The 16,975-nt window shown below is 39.6% G+C and overlaps 1 protein-coding gene across 3 annotated transcripts in view; it reads right to left on the bottom strand.

Moving 5' to 3' along the window:
* Positions 1-1,331: 1,331 nt before the first annotated feature.
* The window catches only part of Rundc3b (RUN domain containing 3B), a 136,933-nt gene continuing 121,289 nt past the window's right edge, over positions 1,332-16,975 (bottom strand). Inside the window, exons 9-11 of one of the 3 annotated variants that reach the window (XM_051174571.1) lie at positions 15,040-15,186; positions 5,946-6,067; positions 1,332-1,593 (exon numbers count right to left, since the gene is read on the bottom strand). In XM_051174571.1, coding sequence (XP_051030528.1) covers positions 1,448-1,593; positions 5,946-6,067; positions 15,040-15,186 — 415 coding nt within the window. In that variant the 3' untranslated portion in view covers positions 1,332-1,447. The remainder of the gene's footprint in view (positions 1,594-5,945; positions 6,068-15,039; positions 15,187-16,975) is intronic. The other 2 variants (XM_051174572.1, XM_051174573.1) reach the window with 2 other exon arrangements.

Genomic DNA, 16,975 nt, shown 5'->3' with positions numbered 1-16,975 from the left:
GTTCTGACACATCCAATACGAAGTCTGTCATGAGCTCCCAAGCCTCGTTTGCCCCTGAAATGACTATGTGTATACTGCCTCACTGTAAGACTGAATCACACCACTATTAATTACTTCATATTCCACATCATGAGACTAAGCTCCAAGCATTTCCAAGAACCTCCAATCCCTACACTTTGGACACACAGTCTTATAGGAGGACCAACTTCCTCCATGTCACAGCTGCTAGGTTTGAATATAAAAATTAACAAACAAAAACACCTCATGAAGTCCCCAGTAAGTTTTGTGACGTCTTCATGTAAACAGCATAGAAAACTTCTTTGGCACACTTGTTTTCCTCATCACTCACTATAGAAAACATATTTCATACATTTTCAATATGGTGTAATTTTTAGGGACATGTGTAGCTGTTTTAAGAACTACAAAAAGATTTGGAAATGTGGCTATTAAAAAAAAAACACTTTTCCCATAGACATAGGATTTTTAAACACTAAGATCAGTTTTTAAAATGAGGTCATGGTATAATTATAAAGGGTGTGACACATCCAAGATGTAATTAATTATTGCACACGGGGGAGATAACATTGTAGCTCAGATGTATATTCAGTCAGGTATGCTGGTCACACAGGAGTTCTCCATTTAAACGTTTCTCAAATCCTTAGTTACACTGGAAATTCTGATTTAAATGCCACCTTTCCAACATCTGTTCTGCATTTTGGAATGGTTCCAACCTCTCAGGCACACCTGATCACATTTTAAAATCTATAATTTAAAAAGAAAATCCTGAGAAAATGCGTCTAGGAAATGTATTCATTTTCTTAGATATAAAATGCTTTTCCTACATACCTTACAAATTAATTCAGCAAATGCCTAAAAAGGTACATAGTTACAAAACTGTGAAATGCTAAAAGTTGGTACCCAATGATAAATGATAAAAGGAAAACTAAAGAAGCCATTGTGGTGCTGTGGCTGGGCGCCTGCTCCTGTACAAACACATTGTGTGGACACTGGAACTTAGGAAATACTTAAGGAAATTAGTTGTCTTCTGTGCAAATTTAACCACCAAATAAAGGAGTGAAAAAAGCACAAATTTTAAGTCTTGAACAAAACCTGAGCCCAGCCTCTGCACCAAGATGAATGTAAACAAGCAAAGATATAAAAATTATTTAACAACTTTGTACAGTTTACAATGGATTCAGGCCTTTGAAAGAATCCTTTAAAGCCATTTCAATTTCAAACACCTTCAATGACAAACGTAAGATTTTTAAAAAAGAAAAATAGCAGACTATTTTCCCTCAGACTTTACATGGGCTGGGCTGAAATTTCCAAACAACAAAATGCCATACGTGTACCAGAATAATATAAAATTTCAAACATCTCTCCAGCAGTCAAACTTATGGAAACTGAATATATACAATACAGAGACTTTGGGTTTTTCCGTAGTCTTTCAGGATGGAGTCCGGCCTGGACTTTTCATCTCAGCTGTGGGGCTTGCAAGGCAGTCATTGGATTTTAGGCTCGTGAGGGATTTGTAGCTTGCCACTGATGTTAGTGACCCACAGAGACCAAGCAGTGAGGGAGTATCTTCTTTACCTGGAAGTTAAGATAAAAATCACACAGAAGTAACAGCCTTCATGAATCACACAGCGAGACCATAAAGCCATGAAAAACTCCCATAGCTGGGGTCATCCTTGTAGGTCTCTGGACATTTCTCTAGAGTCAGTTTTCTATTCAAACCTATAATGACTCCTTCTATTATGGTTATCTCTTTTTTTGCTCTCATTTATTCGTCCCTGACTCAGTCTTCCTGTGACCCCCCCAACTAACAACTGAGCAACAATGGAGAGGCTACCTTAAATGCCCTTCCCTGATAGTGAGATTGATAACTAACTTACATGCCGTCATAGAGCCCTCATCTAGTAGCTGATGGAAACAGAAACAGACACCCACAGTTAAACACTGAGCCGAATTCCAGGAATCCAGTGCAGAGAGGGAGGAGTGATAAGAAAAGGGGTCAAGACCAGGCTACAGAAGCCCACATAGACAGCTGACCTGAACAAGGGGGAGCTAATAGACCTCCAGACTGACAGCTGGGAAACGAGCATTAGACCAACTCAGACCCCCTGAACATGGGTCTCAAGTTAGAAGGCCTGGGCAGTCTAAGGGACCTCTGACAGAGGAACCAGGATGTATCCCTGGTGCACAAAAGGACTTTGGGAGCACATTTCCGGTGGAGGGATACTCCCTTAGTCCTAGAGACAGGAGGGACAGGTTTTGATGATCCCTCCTGGAAGGCCTCACCATCCTTGTGGAGTGGGTGGGGAATGGGATAAAGGGGGCTCGTGGGGCATGGGAGGGAAGGAGAGGGAACTTTCCACTAAACATGCCCAGTGAAAAGCTGGAGATGAAGAAGTTCTAGAATTAAGCATTCATGACTAGCCTGAGGAATGGTGTGAGTTCTCAGCAGGCTGTCTTAATAAAATAAAATAAAATAAAAGTCAGACAGTGGTGGAGCATGCTTTTAATCCTAGCACTAGGGAGGCAGAGGTAGGCAGATCTGTGAGTTGAGTCTAGCCTGGTCTACAGAGTGAGTTCCAGGACAGCCAGGGCTACACAGAGAAACCCTGTCTCAAAAATGATAGATAGATAGATAGAGAGATAGAATGAGTAAAATATTCTGAGACTATTATGAATAACTAAAGTCCCCTTTATTCTTTTTTACAGGTAGACAGGGAAAGGAGATAATTTAAAAAAAAATGTATGCTTAAAATTCTAAAAGAAGCAATTAAAAATCTGAAAAAACTGAGAAAATAATTTGATTTATAATATAATCCAAAAGAATGGCATACATAGAAGTAAATTTAACCAAATAATGAAATACTTATACACTTAAAAAAATTTTTTTCCCCATATGTAGCTTATTCAGGACAGACTGACAAAGGCTATTCGGGCTTAATGAGAGCAACTCTCCTCACGGTGAGTGGAAATAATGCAGAGATCTATGACTGCAAATGCTGAGAATCAAAAATAATGAAGGGCTCAGCCCTGATTAAGATACTTATACCACTTAGGGCTCAAGTAAGGGGGAGCCTGTGAAATGCCAACTCCTCAACACAAGGTCAAAGCAATCATGTGAACAACTCTGAGCAAATGTGCCTACTGGCACTGGGTCCACACAAGTTGGGGCCTCCCAGCAGTCAGCCATGGAAAGGAAGAAGCTCATAGGGTCCTACACTGGTCTACTGGCAACATAATGGATTCTGGGAGAAGAGTCAGAGACATAGCATCTACTTGTAAAGGCCCCAGGGAGCAAGGAGGCTCTGATGGATAGTTATAAACACAGGGTCATTCACACAGCCCTAGTTAAACTCTGTGAGACACAAAACAAACAACAGTAATGATTATGAGAAAAAGATCTGTAAGGAAGGGGAGGGGCCTGCAGGTATGGGAGGAAAATGAGAGGCTGAAGGGGTAACCAATACTTATTAAAACATGTATGTGGTTATCAATGAACACAATTTATTAAAAATACACTTTGATTATACTTAATTATTATTTATTTACAAATGTGTGGGACATGTTTGTAATCCCAGAGACCAGAGTCAGAGTCAAAAGGATTACAAATTTAAGGTTGGTGTGGGCTACAGAAGAACACTTTGTTCTTAAGGCCAGATATGTTAAACTACTCACAAGTACCAAAGCCATTTCCTTCCTGTCTTTGTTAGGGTTACTATTGCTGTGATGAAACGAAACACCATGATAAAAGCAATTTGGGAGGTGAGGGTTTGCTTGGCTTATACTTCCATAACCTAGTTTATCACTAAAGGAAGTCAGAGCAGGAACTCAAAACAGAGTAGGAACTTGGAGGCCTGAGCTGATGCAGAGGTCACAGAGGGGAGGTGCTTACTGGCTTGCTCAACCCACCTTTTTACAGAACCCAGGACCAGCAGCCCAGGGATGGCACCACCCACCACGGCTGGACCCTCCTCTATCGGTCACTAATGAGGAAAATGTCCTATGGGCTTGCTTTCAGCCCAAACTTTTGGAGGCATGTTGTGGGACATTATTTTAAGGTGTGTTATATTTGTATATGCTGTGGAACATTTGCTTAATGTGTTGCATTCTTTTATGTTTCACTTGTTTAACGCTGGAAGCTGTGATTCTCTGCGTGTCTAAAACACCTGATGGTCTATCCCTGGTGCACAAAAGGACTTTGCGAACACATCCCCCATGGAGGGTTAACTGCCTTAATCTAGAGACAGGAGAGAAGCCCTAGTCCTTACTTCACATGACCTGTCAGATCTACATGACCCCAACTGGATGGCATTCCCCTACATATGGAATTGGGGTGGGGGGATGGGAGGGGAGGGTGGTTAGAGTGCATGTGAGAGGGCAGAGAGTATAAATGGGAGGAAAGGAAGGAGGGAGGGAGGACGGGAAGGAGGGAGGGAGGGAAGGAGGGAGAGAGGAAGGGAAGGAGGGAGGGAGGAAGGGAAGGAGGGAGAGAGAACTGGGATCTACACGTAAAATAATAAATTAAATTAAAAAAAATGCTTTGATTCCAAAATTTAAGTTCAAGGACAAGTTACTGGGGAAAAGGATTTCTATTTTTTTCCCACAGAAAATGAAAAGATGTGGATTCCTTCCAGACTAATGTGGTTTGATCAAGCCAGACCGCCTGAAACAGAGTACGAGGTGATCCTACATTCAAAACAGCTGGACAAACAGCCTTACAGACACAGCCAGGATTTCTCATCTTCTTCGAATCCCCCATGACAGCGCCCCTTACCAGCAGGAAGTAGTTTGGAAAGAACGACGCCCAAATTCCCAAATATTGTCTATAAATGTTTGTTTTCATTTAAATGGACTTTGTTATATAAAATAAATTTAAAAAAATTAAAAAAAAAAACTCTTAAAAAAAAAAAAAAACACCTGGAGAGCAGAATGGCCAATAGCAAGGCAGGAAAAATGATAGGCAGGGCAGGCAGGGAGAATAAAGAGGAGGAGAAATCTGGGAAGGAGGAAGGATCAAGATAGAACAAGGAGAGGAGAAAGTCAGGGTCCAGCTCCCTTGACACTCAGCCAGCCACAAAGTAAGAGTGAAAGTAAGTGACACAGAGGAAAAGGAAAAAGCCCAGAGGCAAAGGTAGTCAGGATTATTGAATTTAAGAAAAGCTGGCTCCTGGAATCCAGTTGCAGAGAGGAAGGAGTGATGAACAAAGGGGTCAAGACCAGGCTGGAGAAACTCACAGAAATAGCTGACCTGAACAAGTGGGAACTCATGGATCCCAATCTGATAGCTGGGAAACCAGCATAGGACCAAACCAGGTCCCCTGAATGTGGGTCTCAGTTAGGAGGCCTGGGCAGTCTATGGGGCCTCTGGCAGTGGAACAAGGATGTATCCCTAGAACTTCAGGAATTTCCCATGGAGGGTTACTCCTATAGCCTAGAGACATGGGGGAGGGCCTAGGTCTGGCCCCAAATGACTTGACAGACTTTGATGACTCCTCATGGAAGGCCTCATCCTCCCTAAGGAGTGGTTGGCTGATGGGATGGTCAGTGGGGGGGCGTGGGAGAATGGGAGAGGAAACTGGGATTGGTATATAAGATTGTTTCCCATTTAAATAAAATTTATATATAAAAAAGAATTACATGACAAACAGCTAATTAAAAAAAAAAAGAAGAAAGAAAAGAAAAGCTGGCAAGAAATTAGCCAAGCAAAGGCTGGGTGTTTATAAAAAAAAGAATAAGATTTCAGGTGTCATTTACTCCGGGGAGGAGGGAAGGGACATGAGAGGGGGGGGGGCTGGGTGGTGGCCCCCCCACAGAGCCAAAAGAACAAAGAATAAACAACCAACAACAGAAACATTTTCTTAATTGTGGCTCTCTCCTCTCAAATGACTTTAGCATGTGTCAAGCTGGCATAAAACTAGGAACACACTTACCTTCACCAATGAAATTGAATGAGTCTTGTTTCCCATCTCCTTCTTGTGAATGGCTGGGATCCAGTGAGGCCTGAGAAAGGCTAACTTCTGCTGATAACTGTTCAAGGCTTTGGTAACTTTTACTGAAAATAAGGATAAAAAAATATTGAATTTTTTCTCACTAAAGAGAATATCTTGTGATAGTACTTAATGGTTTATAATGCATTAAAATTATAACTAATTTTCTCATAGCATCTCCCCTTTATCATGGTGTTTATGTGACTTCTCTTACCTATTTTGGAAGCTTCTCTGTTTTGTTCATTGGAAAACAGAAAAGAATAATAATTTGTCAAGCAAATTAACATTATCAAATTGATTATCTATTCAGACAATTAAAATAGGAACTTCTAATCTAAGGAATACTACCAATAAAGAAACAAATGGCACCAGGCAGTGGTGGCCCATGCCTTTGACCCTAGCACTTGGGAGGCAGAAGTAGGTGGATCTCAGAGTTTGAGGCCAGCCTGGTCTACAGAGCAAGTTCCAGGACAACCAGAGAAATGTGATCTTGAAAAAAAAAATAAAAACCAAAACAAACAAAAACCAAATGGCATAATTTAATGATGACTATCATTTCGAGTACTTTGGGATTCTTCAGTGCCTCTGACAGCTGCTATGCAATAAAATAATTATTGTATATTCCTTCAATTTAAAAGTTTAAAAATGTTAAACTTAATGGCATAATAATATGCCATTAAGACAATCTCCTTCCCTTGTCTGTTTGGTGCTTTAAGACCTTTTTGTATTAGGCTAATTACTTATAAATTAATTATATCAGAGAATATTTCAGTTAGAAATCAAAAGATAATGAAAGCTTATTATTAACCTTTCCTCAAATTTCGTTTTCAGGATAAGGCCAACAAAAAAGGTTATTCAGGTTTGGTGTCTTTTGTAGTTCATGTAAAATCAGAACTGAACACTGTTTACCAACACAAGCACACTAAGAAAAAGTTTTTCAAGCTGAATGTCTTTCATATAGTAGTCAAATCCTATATAAAATCCACAAATATATATTTTATAACATTTACAGGGAAGCACATATGAATCAAATGATCTCTTTTTATAGTTGTCATCAGCAGACACAAAAGTGTTTTGAAATCTGGGTACAGTGACACACGTCTTCAATCTTAGCACTTGGGAGGCAGAGGCAAATGGACTTCTGTGCATTCAAGGCCATCCTAGTCTACATAGCAGGTTCCTGGCCACTCAGAACTACAGCATGGGACCCTGTCTGAAGGAAAGCATTTTGAATACTTATGTACAGATATTATCTTATGCTAGTTAGGACTCTTAACTAAAATGAAGAGGAAATAGAAAAGTATTCCTTTACTAAAAGTAGATTGTATATTAACAATAACTTGAACACAAATTACATTAATAATAACAACCAATACAATAACAACAACAAAAGGCAGGAACCAATAAGTTTACTAAAAATAATAATTACTATAAATTGGTTCTGTATTTATTTCCCATCAGTCTTATTAAGACAAAATTTTATAGTCTGCTGTGGTGATGAAATGCATTTATTAGGGATGAAGAATGAGATGGCAGAGTGACTTTACTAACCTACTTAGTACAATGTTCTCAATTTACCTTATTTTATTTTTTAAAAAGATTTCCTTATTTATTTATTGTGCAGACAGAGTGCTGTCTGCATGTTTGCCTTCATACCAGGAGAGGGCATCAGATCTCATTATTGATGGCTGTGAGCCACCAAGTGGTTGCAGGGATTAAATTCAGGACCTCTGGAAGAGCAGCCAGTGCTCTTAAGCTATCTCTACAGTCCCTGTTCCTAATATATAGTAAGATGACTTCTCAAATGTTTAGCATATAAAAGTCCTTAGTGATAATTTTAAATTGGGAAACTTCTGATATAGCAGATAATACATCTATAATCTATATGTTATACAAGAAAGTGATACCCAATATTTGTAAAGCACTTGTACCTGCTACAATACAGTGCTATACATTTAAATTAAATTTATATGCCACATACTTGTATGAGCATATGTACACTATAAAATTTTATAGTACCCTAGGAAGTTATATTATTATTACCTCTATTTTGTTGAAAGAAAACAGGGTCCCACTTAGACTAAACAACCCTAGCAGTTTGGCACTGGATGTAACTATTCCTCTAGCTACTGTCATACCCACTCTAGCCTCAGGAAGAAGGATCTGCCTTCCTATGTTATTAGGAGGTCTTCTCAACTTGGCTTTCATTAAAGTCATATTTTCTTGGCTATAGATGATGGTAAGAATGTGACAGTTTTTTTATGTGTGTATGTGTGTCTGTTTACACCTGTGCATCATACATCACAGCAGGGCTCTGACCGAGTTTTACTATAGGCCTCTCCATGTTACTTCAGATGAGGCTGCTCCCTGAAATGGAGGCTTGTTGTTTTGGGGCAGCTGACTGTTAAAATCCAGCCCCAAGCTATGCTTGGGTTACAGATAGGAGCAGCTGCTGTGGAATATTTCTTTACACCATGTGAAGATGTGTCACTGTGACAGGTTTAATAAAAAGCTCAATGACCAATAGCCAGGCAGGATTTCTTAGGCAGAGAGGACTCTGGGAAGAAGAGAGACAGAGACTCTAGGAGACAGAGCAAACAGGATGGACTCTCTGGAGATGAGGTAAGGATGCCATGAGGGAGGAAATAAAGTAATAGAAATGGGTTAACTTTAGTTGTAAGAGCAAGTTAGAAACAAGCCTAAGCTACTGGCCAACCTTTCATAATTAATGTTAAGTCTCTATGTCATGTTTTTGTGAGCTGGTGGCCCAAAGAAAAGCCTGACTACAGCAGCCATGTCCAGCTTTTCAACAGGGGTGCTGGGGATTCAAACTCAGGTCCTCATGCTTACAGACTCAGCGCTCTTAGCCACTAAGTCACCTTCCTGGTCTAGAACACAGGATTCTAAAGGGTAATTTTAAACATTTCTTCACAAATTATTTTCTATGTTCAACACATAAAATTCTCACTTTTAAACTGATGGCTTAAGATGAGTTTCTGACATTTTTTTCATTATAAGAAATGTATTAATATTTTCAATTTAAAATTCATATGCAGAAACGTTTGAAAACAAAAGACAGGAATTTATTGAATACGTAACAGAGTTTGGCAGCACATACTTACAATAATCTTCAGGTGTGCCACTTACTGGAGGGAGGGAACTTTGAAAGAGGCCCTAAGAATTACAATGCTGGATGAGCTTCCCATAAAGCTGAAATTCAGAGGAACTTATGTTGAACCTTTTTAATTTTTCCCAGTTAGTATCAGACTTTGAGTTTATAGTTGCTACTTAATCAAGGGAAAGGAAGGGAAGAAGTTGGAAACAATGATGGTTTAGAACAACAACAAGTATTTCATCCCAAAATGTCTTTATTCATAAGATATTAGTAACAGTACCTGACTATACTCTGCCTCCCTTATTATAGACGAGTACAAACCCACCAGCAGAAGGAAGACTTCACCTTCAGATGATGAAGAATGGTGTTTAGATTACATATTCTTACACGATTTCTAAAGACACATCCTCATGAACATTTGTAGGTTTGTAGGAAACTATCCACAGGAGTTCTGCTAAGTCCTAAGAATTCTAGATTCATTAACATAAGATTTAATGTAGCCAGAGGGACACATCAACTAATAACATATTGCTGCTTCCCAGAACAGAATTTTTAAAATATAAGTAGTTTAAGGGCATAAAAAAGAGAACCCAGAGCAGTGAGAAGCACACCTTCTGGAAAAGAACTTGTAGTTTATTACATGTCACTAACAATAATTTAAACCAGAAAGAATGGTATCATATGTCATGGGTAGTTATATATTTGCTCAAAAGTCAGTAATTCATGTTATCTGGTAGTCACTGAACAACACTCCATATGATATAAAAATGGAAGTGAGTATTATCTACAAAGAGAAATTGTGTACATGATCGACACAATCCACAGACTCAGAGAGGCTAAGAAACAAGGAGGGTTATGGGGGGGCAGACAGATTTCCAGGGAAGGGGAAATAGAACAGAGTTTGTGGGTGGACTGTGGGCAGGTGGGGATGGGAACAGGAGGGAACAGGAGGGATCAGGTGGGGGAGGGGACAGAGAAAGAGAGTTCAAGGAGAGATGACTGGAATTGGGGGTCATTTAGGGAAAGATAATGGAAACCCAGTACAGTGGAAACTACTTGGAATCTATGAGGGTTACTACAGTGAGGACTCCTAGTAACGGGAGTACAGAGCCTGACCCAGCCATCTTCTGTAACCAGGCCCAGGCAAGACTTCCAGTAAGGGACTGAACACCAACCCAGCCACAAAATGCTCAACCCACAATCTGTCCTGGCTGCAAGATGTGCTGGGGGGCAAGGGTAGTTCAGAGTTTATGAGAGTGGACATCCAATGACTTGTCTAACTTGAGACCCACACCAGGAGAAGAAGCTCATGCCCCATGCTGCCTGGATGGCCAGGATCCTACCCCTGACCTAGGATAAAACCAAACAAGTCTGGCCATAGGGGCGGGGGTCAGGAAGTCAATAAAATGACTCCTAACAATGTTCTGCTATACTCATAGATGAGTGCCTAGCCCAATCTCATCAGAGAGGCTTCATCCAGCAACTGTGAGAGGAAATGTACAGACACACAGGAAGTACTGTAGGAGCCAGAGGGTGGAGGTCACCACAAGAACACGACCCACAGACATCAATTAGGGCTCATGGGGCTCACAACTGACATGACAACTGCAGAGCCTGCATGTATGTGCCTCTGTATGTGCTGTGATTGTTTAGTTTTGTTTGTTTGTTTTTTGAGACAGCATTTCTCTGTGTAGTCTTGGCTATCCTGGAACTCACTCTGTAGACCACATTGGCCTTGAGCTCAAAGAGATCCACTTGCCTCTGCCTCCCAAGTGCTGGGAATAAAGGCATGCATCATTACCACATCGTTATCTTGGGGTTTTGTGGAACTCCTAACAGTGGGGGAATGAATGTCTCTGATTCTTTTGCCTGCTCTAGGGACCCTTTTCTTCCTACTGGGTTGCTTCATCTACTCTTGATAATGTGTTCAGTTGATATCCCTGAGAAGCCTGCTGTTTTCAAAAGGGAAGCAGAGGAACAGTGGATTTGGGGGAGAGTAGAGGCGGGGTGGGGCTGTGAGGAGCGGAGGGATGGGAGGCTCTTTATGGGCTATATTGCATGAGAGAAGAAGACAGAAAAAAATTCATGTACATGATATTCACAGGCATATGTATGTACATGTAAACAGAAAAGCTATTTTTAATTCTTGTTTATCTTAGGGACATATTGAAATAATAAAATTGTTGGGGCTGAAGAGAAGGCTCAGCAGCTGAAGAGCATTCACTGGTCGTCTAGAGGATCCAGGTTCAATTCCTGGCACCCACATGGCATCTCCCAGCTGTAACTCCAGTTACTGGGGATGTGGCACAACAGACACATGCACACAACACACTCAAAAGTCACCATCACTTCTTTTGCTTTCTGTAAACTTTAACAGCCAGTTTCGTATTCAAATGGAAACCTAATTCAGGCCTATAGTTCAGTAACAACAAGCCAAGTTTCCGCCAACCCCAGAGGGCCAGCTTGTCACATCACCCCCCCCATACAAGACCAATGCCTCTTCCCTCCACATTCAAGGGAGGGTCACACTTAAACAGAACCAATCAGATGTTATCTCTCCTTTGCTTTCTTTCCTTTATATAAGCCACTGCTCTGCTGCCGGGTGGGTGTTCTCCGAACCTGCCCAGTGCTGCCTCATTCACTAATTTGCCAGTAGCTCAAATAAGTGTGGTTAAGCCCAACTCATCCCAAGCTTGCTTCTGACACTTTCTTCTTGAATACATCTTAGGCTAGTTGTTAAGAGTAATCTCCCAGAGCTTTGGGCATTGCACAACCTTTGCAGGAGAAGCTTATTAATACCAAAACAACTGAACTGTAAGGCCAGCTGTCAAGAGAGCTAGCAGTCCTTATTAAAAGAGACCTTGCCATTCCCTCCATAATTTGTAGGTTTTCACAAATGATGAAAAGGTCTGCTCAGTTTTAATCATCTATAGAAAGCTCCCTATCCTGAAAATGCAGACCTTCACTTTTAAATGAAGTAACTGAGATTACATACTCTGAACTACTAAAGATAAATCAATTTTCTTTAAGATTCAGAAAGCATATCTTGGAATGTGAGATAGGTCTGCACTCCTTTGTATGGAAAATTAATGAAGAAAAACTCATGTCAACTATACTCACTGAGAAGTATTAAGTTCCAGAGGGTGCACTTGACTGTTAGACAGGCCTTATTTCGGTATTACAGATGCAGAAAGAGAAAGGTAAGGGAAGGAAACATCACACAGCAGTGGCTACTGACAACTACTGAGTCTGAACTCCAGGTCCAGCAGACCCTGTGCACTACACTGCTACACTTTTTGCTGAGGGTCATCTAAAAATAGTAAGAACATAGTGAAGATAAGTCAAGTTAATGGGATAATACTAGAAAAGGTCACTTTCCTTCCTCAGCTGATGTTGTGAGTCAAGAAGCACAAACTAAATTCATGCTGGATAGACAGGCTGGTCCCCTGCCTCCATTTCAAGACTGCTGCGTTACTGCTTCGTAAATGTGTTACCATTACACAGGAAGACGTAAGCTAGCCATAGACATCTTCTGCTTGTCAGTCTTTATTTTAAATCTTTATTGATTACTACAATTATATGTGTGTGAGTTTGGGTTCATGGCTGAGCCAGGCCCATTCTGGGTTCTTTATCTACCCAACACATAGGTAATGTGTGAATAGGTAAAAGCACACATCTTCTGTCAAAATATTTTACCTTTTTATAATGATGTGTACATTGCAAAGAAAGTCTTATTTAGTTGCTTTAATGCAATTCCTGTGTGTGTGTGTGTGTGTGTGTGTGTGTGTGTGTGTGTGTTCATGTTTACATGTGTGGGTGTCAGTAACATGGGCGCATATGGTTAGAGGTCTGAGATCAACCTTGGATGCTATTCCACAGGAGCTGTCCACCTTGGGTTTTGAAAACAGACCTGAAGCTTTCCAGCTAGGCTGGGCTGCCTGGTCAGTGAGTTCCAGAGATCCATCGGACTCTGTCTCCCCAAGACTGGAATTACAAGTATGACCAACCATATTCAGCTTTTTACATGGGAGCTGGGGATAAAATATAGGTCCTCATGCTGGCATATTCAACACTTCAATGACTGAGCTCTGCCCACTGCCCCTGTCACAATAGTGAGCATGTGTGCATATATGCATATGTATGTATCCATCTGTGTGTGCAATGATGTTCATATGCATAAGTTTGGACAGGGTCTCTCACTGAACCTGGAGATCTTGGGTTGGACAAAACTAGCTGGCCAGTGGGTTGCAAGATCTCCCTATCTTTGCCTCCCCAGAGTTAGGATTATATGTAACACTTCTGACTTTGTATATGGGTGAGGGAAATCCAACCTCAGGTCCTCATGCTTACACAAGTAGTTCACGAGTAGTTCATCAACTGAGCCATAACCCCAGCACATCTCTGTAAATTTAAGAGTCTCCCATATGTCACATATAAAGTAAGTATACCATATATTTCTATAAAGTATACCATAAATTTGATACAATAGAACAATATAAATATTGTTCTATCAATTCAGTATGACACTGAAAGCATAAGCTAGAGCTACCTGAACTGTTTTGTTTTTTTGAGACAGGGTTTCTCTTTGTAGCCCCGACGTCCTGGAACTAGTTCTGTAGACCAGGCTGGCCTTAAACTCACAGAGATCCACCTGTCTCTGCCTCCCAGGTGCTGGGATTAAAGACATGTGCCACCACCGCCCCCCCAGCTATTATAAATTTTTATACGAGTATATAAAGGAACTCTGCTAGTCTATGGAATGCCCAAAGCCCCTTGAGTCAGATGAAATGGTTTAATAGATGAAAAGAGTTCTGATTTATTCCACAAATAGTCTGTTCACCTCTACTTGCCTTTAACAATCAATAAGACAAGAAAGAGCTCAATTTTCTAGTACTGCTTTTAATAACAAAAAGTCAAATTTAATTTGCACTCTATCCTTGTTAAACAACAACCCCAAACATCATGAGAATAAAGAAGGTGGAAGTTAGGCTTTTGCTAAAACACGTCTGTTCAAGTTACTAGTCAAAATGCAGAAAAGATAGATGAGTGCCAGACAGACAAACAGAAACACAAGGAATCCTAAGAAGCCTAGATAAAAATGTGTGACTCTGCCAGTGACTTCTAAGCACAGGGGCATTCTAAGAAGAGTAGACAATGCAGGGGAGAGAAGGATGGAAAGAGAAAGAAAAAGAGTAAAAAAGAGAAATAGAAGGGAAAGAGATAAAAGTGAAAGGGCCTTGGAGGGAAGATTAGGGAGAAAAGTTAGGAACTTAACTGAAGAGCAAATATAGTGGAAACAAATGATTAAGATAGAAAAGTGTTACAATCCAAAAGATGCTAATATAACTTGATTTTCAAAATGTAGATTATCTAAGATTTTTCAGCTTATTCAATACCCATACAATCTGGCCAAATGAAAGGCTGAACATTAGGACAAAGAAATTACAGCTCAGAAGCAGAGTGATTGTATTATAGGTTCTAAAAAATAGACTGATTAAAATGAACAAAATTCAGAACCTCTGAGAACTGGATACTTTTAGGAGATGGAATATGGCATTAAAAAAAAAACAATATGGAAAATTAGTTTCAGGCTACTACATCTTAACGCTAAAATGTAAAATTAAATGCCTCATGAAAACAAGTCCATAGATACAATTGAAGACTGAATGGAAATATAACATAAGCAGGAGACAGCTGGTCTGGTACTATTACCTAGGAATTCCTTAGTTATTTTGCTTCCCCAGGACGCCTTGGCTTCAAATGTTAAGACATCTGCTTCTTAAGGGACCTCATCAAAGGAGTCCTAAAGCCTATCTTTGCTAATAATAAGTTCAGAAAAATAACTGAGATGCCAAAGTGGATAGCCACATGTTTTGGTACAACTAAATGTGTAATTAGTTGGAAAAAAAATATTACACTTACTCATACCACTGTTTATTGTGTTTTCGGTAAAGCAACGTATCCAAGGCAACAGCATTGACATCCAGAGCTCCTGGGGAAGGCCACTGGTTGGTGAGGTGGGCAGTTAACTCTTGTCTTGATCTTAAATCATTATTCTTTAGCACAGTCCTGTGGATATTAAGATGATGAGTGCTTTTGTCTTTACTCTTTTTCTATTCTCTCAATGGCAGGGAGCCTAACCGGTACTTAGGCCCCTAAGTAATCATTTACAGATGGTATGTCTACAGACTGAGCAGAAACACAGCAAGGCTGCCTGGGGCTCGGACTATTTCCTCTCCTGAAGAGCACATGCTTTTCAGACTCTCTGTGTTGGTTAGGATAAATTACTACTACTGAAAATCACACCTTCTGTCTTCTCCAATGAGGTGTTGCTAATGAATTAAAGGGTTCATCAGCACTTTAAACCTAAATCAAAAACGACATTATCCTAGATATAGATTATTAGATGCTAGCTAAAACACAGATTCCTAAGGATTTCCTAGTTTAATAACTCGGAGTAATAATTGAAAGTAATTTAACTCAAGTAAAAAGTTATTTAAATGAAAAAGTAGAAATATATGAAATTTTAAAATGCATGCAATACATTTTAAGGAATATTTTTATCTTAAAAATTCCTTTACTCATTTCCATTTTAATTTTTTAATTATGTCTGTATGTATGTGTCTGCATGTGGTATGAGAACATGAATACTGAGCCTTTTGGGGCCAGAAGAGGACTTCTGGTTCCATGGAGCTGTCTGATGAGGATGGTGAGATCTAAACTCAGGTCCTCTTCAGGGGCAACACTTGCTGCTCTTAACTGCCAAGCCATCTCTGCAGATCCATAAAACTGTTTTTGATAGAAATGACTATTAATAAAGTTTTATGAAAATAATGAAATTAATGCTAAAACTGTACTGACTGCAATAATCAACTGACAATGTTTTAACATGTTTCTCTTCACTTTTTAAAGAACTATTACTTGACAGGAGCAACTTGCAAAAGATTTAAAATTCTGGCAAAACTTCAATTTAGACAAACCACCTGACTATTGTCATGAGATCAATTCAATATTGGAATTGATTAAAAAAATTTAAAAGCAATCATCTTACTGTATCTCTAAAACCTTACAGAACATCTTGGCAGCATGTATTCTCAAACAGGAGCCTATGACCTTTGTATACTAAGATTCTGAGTCATCATGTCAAGGGCAGGAAAGTTATGGATGCCTACTACTAACCTCTACCCTACTAACTAAGCCACAGTCCTGTTCTGGGTGCTAGAGAGGGGACACTGAGTAGTTGGCAGCACAATCCTACACTAAAGACAACTGGCCAGCACAATCGTTTAAGTGCCAATACATAATAACCATGATTATACATCTCTAATGGGCTATGGTATATTTCTTATTTCACACAGCATATAGTAACTGTATGTTAAAATACATGTTTTACTATATACAGTAAGAAACATAATCTAATATGTCACTAGACTTATGTCTCATTAAACTAGAAAGTCAGTGAGAATGAATCTTACTAAGACACTTTTTTTTTCCTGCCACAATTCTTTTCACTAGAAAAAGACTTAAAACTCATTTAAAGGCTTTCAAGGTATTTTAACATTGTTTACTTACTAAAGACAAAATTTTATAGCAGTTTTAAGATTGTTAGAAAAAGAAGTAATAAAGATTACTGGCCTGATAATCTACCACAATGTTTTGTACTATTTGAGCTTTCTTAGTAGATATTTCTCTATTCTGTATTTGCTGCACTGGAGGTTTATAGTGAATACCAATGGAGAACTCAAGTTCTATGTCATGAGCAGATCTCAGGCAACATTCCCACCAGGGCGTGAGAAATGTAACTGTGCCTATGTTAACACTGGCAGAGTTTGTTAAGGGTGAGTCACATCACAATTCC

This window comes from Phodopus roborovskii, unplaced genomic scaffold (genome assembly GCF_943737965.1).
Source record: "Phodopus roborovskii unplaced genomic scaffold, PHOROB, whole genome shotgun sequence".
Taxonomy (NCBI): Eukaryota; Metazoa; Chordata; class Mammalia; order Rodentia; family Cricetidae; genus Phodopus; species Phodopus roborovskii.
The sequence above is the reverse complement of the archived record's forward strand: the minus strand, read 5'-3'. Positions and strand labels throughout refer to the sequence as shown.